We start from the raw sequence: 10,000 nt of genomic DNA, 5'->3' as shown, positions 1-10,000 counted from the left end.
GTGTTCAATACTTCTCTCTCTCTCTCTCTCTCTCTCTCTCTCTCTCTCTCTCTCTCTCTCTCTCTCTCTCTCTCTCCTTTGATAGTGATTTGACGATGACGTTTGATACATTTTTTAGTGTCGACTGTCACTGTTCACCATCACTGACATGCTTCATTATTCACTGTTCTATTCACCATTGTCTAGTCATCATTTTCTGTTTACCATTAGTGGCGTGGTTGGTATGGTCTTTACCCGCCACCTCGGTGGCCTTGAGTTCAATTCTCGATCATACCATTGATGGGTCAGAGATGTGTATTTCTGGTGATATAAGTTCACTTTCGACGTGGTTTGGAAGTCACGTAAAGCCGTTGGTCCCGTTGCTGAATAACCACTGGTTCCATGCAACGTAAAAACACCATACAAACAAACAAACCATTTCTTTCGTTCGCTATTAGTCCACAACAGAGGGTTTGCAAGGTGTTTTCATAACCCCTCACCTTTCCGCTTTGGAATACTGACTTCAGCTTCTCGTTAGTCGGTTAATAAAGTCGTTAAATATTTGTTTTGATCAACAGTGGCCATTCCCTCTCCCTCTCTCTCGAATTTTCTGACTCGTATCCGCAAGACCACGCGTTTCACTCTTTATGGTATTCTCACTAGTAATTTCTGTAGTTTAATTCCTTAGTCGTCTCTTGGCGTTTCTATAAATGCTCTCCCTCTGTAACATGTTTCTATTTGTGTATACAAACAAACGCCCATATATATATATATATATATTGTATTGTATATATATATATATATATATATATATATATATATATATATATATATATATATAGACTGTAAAAATGTTCTGTAACAACAGAATTCCGTCTAATAAAAGGAGCCCATAAAAACACCAAAATGTAGAGAGAAAAGTACTATATTTCAGAGACTGCTGTCTCTCTCTTCAGGTATATGAATGAGAAAAGTTTACAGAAAAGGTGGTATTTATACCAAGAGATTCGTCCACAAGTAAGCCATTTAGGTCACCCCCGCTGATAATCTTCCTTTAATCTTCTTAAGCGTTGGTTGAATGAACACTGCGTCGACGATGTCCGATGTCCAATTCCCTTTTGAGATGTTTCATTACCTGCTTCTCTATTAATAAGGCCGATTCCATCATTTGACTCTTGTACCGGCAGTTGCTGCTATAAATTACACGTGACATATTCCAGTTTATTCTATGGTTATGTTCATTTATATGGTTGAAAATAGCCGAGTTCTGTTGTCCATACCTAACTGACCGTTTGTGTTGTATTAATCTCTGGGGAAGTGATTTACCTGTAAATCCGATGTAAGATTGGTCACAGTCCTGGCATGGGATCTCATATACCCCAGAGGATTTGGGCGATGTCTTTTGTTGGACGTTAATCAGGGATTTGGCTAAGGTATTTGGGTAGGTAAATGCAAAAGGGTTGGATTTCCCAAGGGTGTGAGTTACTCTCTTAATCGTCTCCAGGTGGGGAATTTTTATTTTATTGTTGGGTGTGTCTCTGGTCTTGTCTTTAGGGGGTCGGTAGAAAATTACGTTTGCTTTTTGAATTGCTTTCTCAATTATATGGTCATCTTTAAAGTATCCTGACCATATAATTGAGAAAGCAATTCAAAAAGCAAACGTAATTTTCTACCGACCCCCTAAAGACAAGACCAGAGACACACCCAACAATAAAATAAAAATTCCCCACCTGGAGACGATTAAACTGGAATATGTCACGTGTAATTTATAGCAGCAACTGCCGGTACAAGAGTCAAATGATGGAATCGGCCTTAATAAAAGAGACGCAGGTAATGAACATCTCAAAAGGGAATTGGACATCGGACATCGTCGACGCAGTGTTCATTCAACCAACGCTTAAGAAGATTAAAGGAAGATTATCAGCGGGGATGACCTAAATTGGCTTACTTGTGGACGAATCTCTTGGTATAAATACCACCTTTTCTGTAAACTTTTCTCATTCATATACCTGAAGAGAGAGACAGCAGTCTCTGAAATATAGTACTTTTCTCTCTACATTTTGGTGTTTTTATGGGCTCCTTTTATTAGATATATATATATATATATATATATAGATATTATATATATATATATATATATATATATATATATATATATATATACCATATGTATATATATTTTATATTATATATATATATATATATATATATATATATACATATATATATATAGTATATATATATATAGTATATATATATATATATATATCTATATATATCTATATATATATATTTTATATATATATATATATATATATATACATATAGTAGATATAACGCCCATTAAAATACTTTGGTTTAAAACTAAGGACTATATTTCTGTGTGTGACTAGGGTGGTAGTCACACCATGAAATATAGTCTTTAATATAGTTTTAAACCAAAGCATTCCGATGGGCCTTTTATACTTGAGGCGTATCCTGTTTTAACAGAACAATTTATTTACACACACACACAGATACTCACACTCATATATATATATATACATATATATATATATATATATATATATATATATATATATATATATATATATATATATATATGAGTGTGAGTATGTGTGTGTGCGTAAATAAATTGTAACAGGATACGCCTCAAGTATATATATATATATATATATATATATATATATATATATATATATATATATATATATATATATACTTGAGGCGTATCCTGTTACAATTTATTTACGTACACACACATACTCACACTCATATATATATATATATAATATATATATATATATATATATATATATATATGTATATATATATATGAGTGTGAGTATCTGTGTGTGTGTGTAAATAAATTGTTCTGTTAAAACAGGATACGCCTCAAGTATAAAAGGCCCATCGGAATGCTTTGGTTTAAAACTATATTAAAGACTATATTTCATGGTTTAAAACTATATTTAAGACTATATTTCATTCTGAATACGAAATTGGAGGACTTTAGTTACGGACCTACACTGAAAGCAAATATATTATATATATATATATATATATATATATATATATCATATATATATTTATTATAAATATATTTGCTTTCAGTGTAGGTCCGTAACTAAAGTCCTCCAATTTCGTATTCAGATATTTAATCCCGGATTGACACGTCCACTGTCCGATTCGAATTTAAATGCAAATATATCACTGTGGAAGTACTTCCCCTGTCAATAAGGGGGCCTTATCCCTGTTTATAAACAATTTGGGTATACGATTCAACAGAGTATTTCTAATGTACCAATTCTAGTCACTAGAAACAACTTTCAAGATTATTAATTTCGGCCAAAATGCGATAGATCCAGGCTTAAACTTTGTCTTCTCTTGGGATGATTTTTGCTTCGTTTTGAAAGCTTCCTTGTATTTCCGGTCACTTTTTCCAAATCAAGTTGAATATTGTATTATTCGCAAATTTCATCTTCCTTCCATCAAAACCTCTTGGCAGTTGCATTTTATATCTTAGAAAATTTCTTTTTATTATCCCTTTGTAATTTACGAGGTGACGTTAGAATTGATTTCATTCATTTTCGTGCTCTTTCGATAATGTTAGAGCACGCAGGCCAGACTTCGTATCTCACTTGCTACGGAGCATTTGCTGTCGACAGCATCTTTTCGAACATTGGCTGGATAATAGGTGTGTGGGGTGCAGTGGACACAATTCTTAATATTACTGAAGGGAGTCTCAAAGATTTTGGGTTTAGTATGGACTCCGAGTTTTAGAGACAAATCGATATTGTATTTTGATTACATATCTGTAATATGGATAACATACATTGTTTTTCCAGTGTTTAGCGTGACGTACAAGTACAAGCATTCCATATTTACTTTTACCAAAATACTGAAATAATTGTTGATGTAATCGGTATTATAATGGTAATAAGCAGGGAAGGAAAAAAAGCGCTTGGTAATACAGTTAAAGACAACCTTTCCTACAGCGCCAGATAAGAGCGCATTGATTTTGGCAGATATTCAAGTGTCGTGAAGACTGCAATGTCGAACATCAAATGATATTAATTGCCCAAGGAATACGACGTCCTTGATATTATGAAAATAAGACAAATTACTGTTTATTCACACGTTATAATTCGGACAATGCTAAATTACGAAATATCCTCAACTTGGCCGATATCTTCAACATAATGTTCACATTTATTTAACAAGAATACGGAAAAATGTGGAATATTTATTACCATTTTGCAGGAGAATATGCCCGGTACCATTACTACTTGAACCTGTTAAATTACTTAATGAGACACGAATAGATTAATAACAAATAATATATATATATATATATATATATATATATATATATATATATGTGTGTGTGTGTGTGTGTGTGTGTGTGTTTATATATATATATATATATATATATATATATATATATATATATATATATATATATATATATATATATATATATATATGTGTGTGTAAGCAAAAAAGGAATTCCCCGTGGCTAGATCAATAACCGGTAAAGGGAATTACACTAGAATAAATTGATACGAAGTCAAAGAAATTGCAAAATACTAGCTTAATAAAGAAAACATGGAAGAAGTCAAGAAAAGATTCTTAAGCAGAAAAGGAAATACCACACATAAGTAGAAAAGAGAATTAAACAAAAGGTATATTGAAAAGCAGGAAGGGGAAAGTATGACCCATAATCGAACGCATATCTCGTGTTGTACTTCCAGGCACAGGCACAGTGGTCGTTCGCCTGACGGACGAAAACGACAATTCTCCGCGACTTGCTCGACAATACTGGGAGCTGGAAGTGGACGAGACGTGGGGGGACGGTCCCCCGAACAACATGACCCTCCTGGAGATGACAGCTGCAGATCCAGACACGAAGAATCACTTCTCTTACAAGGTACTGTTCTGCTGATCTCAACTTATCTGAGTGTAGCTCCGTGAACGTATATGTATGCATCTATGTATGGCAGCCATAAGTTCACCAAACTGCACGATGAGAAGTATATACGTAAGCAACCACAGGAAAGGCGAAGATTAAAGATCAAGTATTAAACGCTTTCATGTACTGTGTACACTTCTTCGGGGTCTTTGTAACCCCGAATTTATGAACGCAATTCACGAAAGCGCTTGATAACTGGTCTTCAATTTTCCGCTTCCCTGTGGTTGTCTGCATATATATATGTATATATTTGTATATACTATATATATGCATGCATGTATATATATGTGTGTATGTGTATATTATTATGAATCCCTTTGTTTTTGCCATTTGATTAAAATAATAATTGAAGTACAAGCCCAACAGAATCCCTTATTCTCTCTCTCGCGTGCGCACCTTTCTCCCTTCTCTGGTCGAGTTGAATATACAATTTTTAGGCCAAAGGCCAAGCACTGGGACCTGTGAGGTCATTCAGCGCTGAAACGGAAATTGACAGTAAAAGGTTTGAACGGCGTAACAGGAGGAAAACCTCGCAGTTGCACTATAAATCAAGTGTTAGGAGAGGGTGGAAAGTAAGATAAAGGAAGAGAATATGAAAGAAGATACAGTAAAAGGAACAAAAGTGGTTGCAGCTAGGGGCCGAAGGCACGCTGCAAAGAGCCTGAAGTCCACTGACGGCATTACCTCCATAGGGGGGCCCTTCTCTTGTCTGCCGCCCTCCTCTCCTTCACAGATATACCGAGAGTCGGGTCCCAAGACCCGCCAGTTAAGCAAGAGGACCCGTTCCAGGACAGAATCGAATTAATAAAAACCGTCGGCACAAGGAAATCGGACATCTGCGGGCTGCTCTACGAACAAGAGCCCGTGCCAGCACAAGGCTGGCTTAATCTTCAACAACAACAGCAACAACAAATTGGTCTCACAAGCGCTCAGCTCTCGTCCAGTTCGGACCTCCGCACCTGCGGGGCTGCCCCCTTTGCTCTTGTGCCTACGTGGCCAGCCTTGGACCCTTACCTGACGCCCTTGGAGTGAAGTTCATTCCTTCGTCTGTGCTTCTACTCTGATTTAAGAACTGTGGTTCCCTTGAATAGGGTTGTGTTCATATCCTCCCCTTCTCATTACAGTAACGTTTGAGTAGTGTTTCAATTAATATATATATATATATATATATATATATATATATATATATATATATATATAGTATATATGCACATATATGCATGTATATATATATATATATATATATATATATATATATATTATATATATATATATATGTATATATATATATATATATATATATATATATAATATAGATATATATATATATATATATATATATATATATATATACATATACGTGTACAGAAAAAGATCAGTTATGGGAAAAGAAAAATCAATTAACATATTACTAAGAAAAGTATACAAAAATGTAAGTATATTATAAAATTCAGAAAGTGTATCTCAATAATCACTAATTTTCCTTACAACGGAATCGCATTTTATTTATATATAAAGATTCGGAAGGTTATGTTAAGGATTTTATTTTTTTGCTTGAGTGTTTTTTCTCCCACTCGAGCTGTCCTCTATATTTGTTGTGGCACGCCTTCAAAGACAATTGGCGCACGATAAAGGTTATCTTTACTATCTGGATATGCAGATTTGTGTCAGTTTTTATCGTATTTTGATTTTCTATTTTGAACGAGAAGACGCCTTCATTTCCTATTTTATCTTGCAATCTAGACCTCCTACACCATCACCTCTCTACTTCAGAGACAAAAGTTGAATTTCAAAGCTGAAGTTTCGTATATATCAGTGCAGTTAGGTTTCCTAAGAATAAATATCCCATTTCAAATCATCAATCTTATTTAATGGAATCTCTGCGACACAAAAACTATCAAATCATCTCAAATTTCCCACCTGTTTTGGAATATTGCCATTTCCTGTAGTCCTCGCATGTTTATGTATGCTACTGAGAACCTCCCTGACAGGATAATCATAAAGTTTAGCAAAAGGAAAATGCACTATTTACTATTCCAGCAGAATTCTACTTTGCACTCGTCTCTGGTCGATTTACCTCGAGAAAAACGGTAGATTCCATCAGAGGAACCAGACACCAATGGCAGGCGATGTTGCATCTGTCAAGGCAAAGCCGAATAACCTACAAGAACCACCATCGCCAAAACAACGTCGTCAAAACAGCTATCATCGATAGAAATTCTTGACCCGAATTCCATCAAACCCTCCCAGGCTCACAGTTAAGGAGAATGGGAAAATCTGATGGCGCAGGAGGGAGGGGAAGTTGATCAGTCACTTTAGTTACTTTATGCAAAGTTCTACTAATCTGCAAGGTGTCTGGAACTACCATTTTATGCACATTCAAGTCCTTAAGAATCACTTACCTTGGTTTTGCCAGAAGCTTTATAAAATGTTGCATTCTTGATGTCATAATAAAGCCTCTTTAAATAACGAAAGTATAATAGAATGGAATACAAAAATGAGGCCAAAGGCCAAGCGCTGGGTTCTACATATGTATGTGTGTGAGTGTGTTTTTTTGTTTTTTTTTTTTTTGTGGGGGGTGGGGGAGGTTTACTACTTCCCCGGGGCACGGCAGTCTTGTTGGGGGGAGGGGGGCTGACAGCATCTTATTTATTTTAACTTTTCATTTTAGAGAATAAACAGAATCAGAGAATGAAGGATGCTGGAGGGGCCCAAGCTCCCTTAACAATTAACCTAATTGAACAGGATGCGGCCACCACATAGACACAGTAAACGGGCCCAGTTTTTATGCAAGTAGTACTAGGTCCTGAAAGATTGATGCTTAGTCCCTGTATGTGGCCATAACAACGTTGAAAGAGGAATTGAGGGTAAAAAATTTTCTTAAAGTGCAATACTATTTAAAACATCGCTGTTGCACTATGAATCAATGTTAGGGGAGGGTAGAAAGTAAGATGTTAGGAAGAGAATGTGAAGGGAGGTACGGTAAAAGGAATGAAAGGGGTCGCAGAAAGGAACGCTGCAAAACACCTCAAGTAATGCCAATGATTGGTGGCAGGCTAAGAAAAGGATCGACTGGGGGAACAAAAGGGGGCTTTACTGAGGCGAATGGAGAGAGAGAAATACATGTGGTGAAACATGGGATTTACTTGGAAGGAGTTCGTTAAAAGTCGAGAAATATTTCAGTAGGAGGAAAAACGGGTCGCCAAGGTACTCAGGTTCGTCCGAGGCTTACCGTAGGTATCCAAAGGCACTGTCCAGCCGTCCTGAATTGGGAAACAACACATGGAGCAAGTGTTGGCAGTCCTGTGGAATATGCGGATCGGGAGGTATACGTCCGTATTTTATAGTAAGGTCAATAATCGTCTGAGGACGAATTCCCTCGATGTGCCCGGGTGACGTCTAGGCAGGAGCGCCTCAGGCTCAGAGTCCAATATGGCTGCTGCATCAGGGAGGGCCTCCAATCTTTGTAGCGGCTCTCCTGCAGCCACCTTGAAACACGAGATTTTCACAGCAGAGGAGTAATAATACAGGAAAGACAAAAATTAAAAGAATATATTATATGGGCAGCCATTTGCACTTTGTTTACATGGGGGCAACTTTTTTATGAGCAAGGGTCAACCCTGCACATAAAAGACAGACAATATGCAGTATGCAACTACTGAAGAGTTTAACAAATGCTTTTCACCACCACAAAAGAAATTTTGATTTTTACACTATGAAGAACACAATAAAAGTCATTACAGGAATTTCTCAACCTGGTAAAATAGTATAGGAGATAAAATAATTTTTTTTACCAAAATACTTCATTTAAAGATACGATCATGAAATTTAGTACATATATTTTCCATAGGCCCCTTTTTGAAAAGTACTTGGTGTCCACTCGAAATTCCAAAAGGCTACCATTTTTCAAAATGGCCGCTAGTCAAGGTTTTAACATGGGACTCATGTGCCTCTGGTCATGTTTTTTTTTTTTTATCTGCTTTGGTTATGCACATTTTAAGCAGTCACCAAGCAAAAGTAATATGTAGTATACCTGTTGAAGAAAGATGGCATCCAATATGGCAACCTAGAACCTTAAATAATTGCGTCTAAGGATTCAGTAGGCATGGAAAAATGTCTTTCTGTTCAATATAATAGTTTGCAAGTGAATATCAGCGCACTACCAGGGCACATTGGAGACTTCACTGCTGTGTAACTCAGCCTGGGGTTCATTGTCAGCTAATCTTGCTCTGCTTACTCTGTACCTAGCTTTGCTTTAGTGTAGTTTAGGAGTTTAGTGTCTCAAATGCTGTCTAATAGCCCCATATCAATTAGCTGGTAGAAAGTATATATAAGTTGGTAGATCTAGTTAGACAGCCACACCTGAATTGACAGGAGGCGCCAGCTTGGGAGAGCCGAGCCAAGGGTAGGTGGGGCTCCACGTGACTTGTTCATGTACTTACCTGGATGGTGTACAGATCACACGGGACTTAAATGGCACTGGATGGAAGATTGGGGTAGGTGGAGAAGTTTGTGGTCCTTATGCAAGACAGGTCAAGCATTGTTGACAATGTGGATGAGGCTGGACTTGACTTGCTTGCCAGAAAGCAGAGACTATTATGAAGCCATCCCTCCATCCAGAGCTGCTCTGCTTCAATGCACCAAACTGTCAGCTTACCATGCAGGTTGTGTATGGGATCAGGCAATTTTCACCAGCCAGAAGCACAGTCCTTCTGACTGTAGTTGGGAAAAGATTGGCGAAGACCGGAATGTCTTCTGGACAGCCAACTCCCCCATTGTAGAGTTATGAACAACTTACAAAATGTGGCTGCAAGTCTGGTTGCCGTGACAGATGGAAATGCTACAGGCTTGGGCTTACATACTCAGCTTTGTGTAGCTGCAAATATGAGGTGTAATCATCATGTGAGATGTAACTATAATGTTGCAAATGATGCTTCAGATACATCTGAATGTGAATTTCGTCACACTAAAGGGTGATACCATACGTCTTTGAAATCTTGCCTTCATTTCAGGCTTAAAAAAGGACTTTGAGACAGTGCTCTAACATAG

The 10,000-nt window shown here is 36.8% G+C and overlaps 1 protein-coding gene across 1 annotated transcript in view; it reads left to right on the top strand.

Annotated features, from left to right (window-relative positions):
* Nucleotides 1-10,000, top strand: part of LOC135222466 (putative neural-cadherin 2) — a 113,813-nt gene that overhangs the window by 14,918 nt on the left and 88,895 nt on the right. The window contains exon 5 of the mRNA XM_064260553.1: nt 4,734-4,909. Within this exon, the coding sequence (XP_064116623.1) occupies nt 4,734-4,909 (176 nt within the window). The remainder of the gene's footprint in view (nt 1-4,733; nt 4,910-10,000) is intronic.

Source organism: Macrobrachium nipponense, chromosome 3 (genome assembly GCF_015104395.2).
Source record: "Macrobrachium nipponense isolate FS-2020 chromosome 3, ASM1510439v2, whole genome shotgun sequence".
In the NCBI taxonomy this organism is placed as follows: domain Eukaryota; kingdom Metazoa; phylum Arthropoda; class Malacostraca; order Decapoda; family Palaemonidae; genus Macrobrachium; species Macrobrachium nipponense.
The sequence above is the reverse complement of the archived record's forward strand: the minus strand, read 5'-3'. Positions and strand labels throughout refer to the sequence as shown.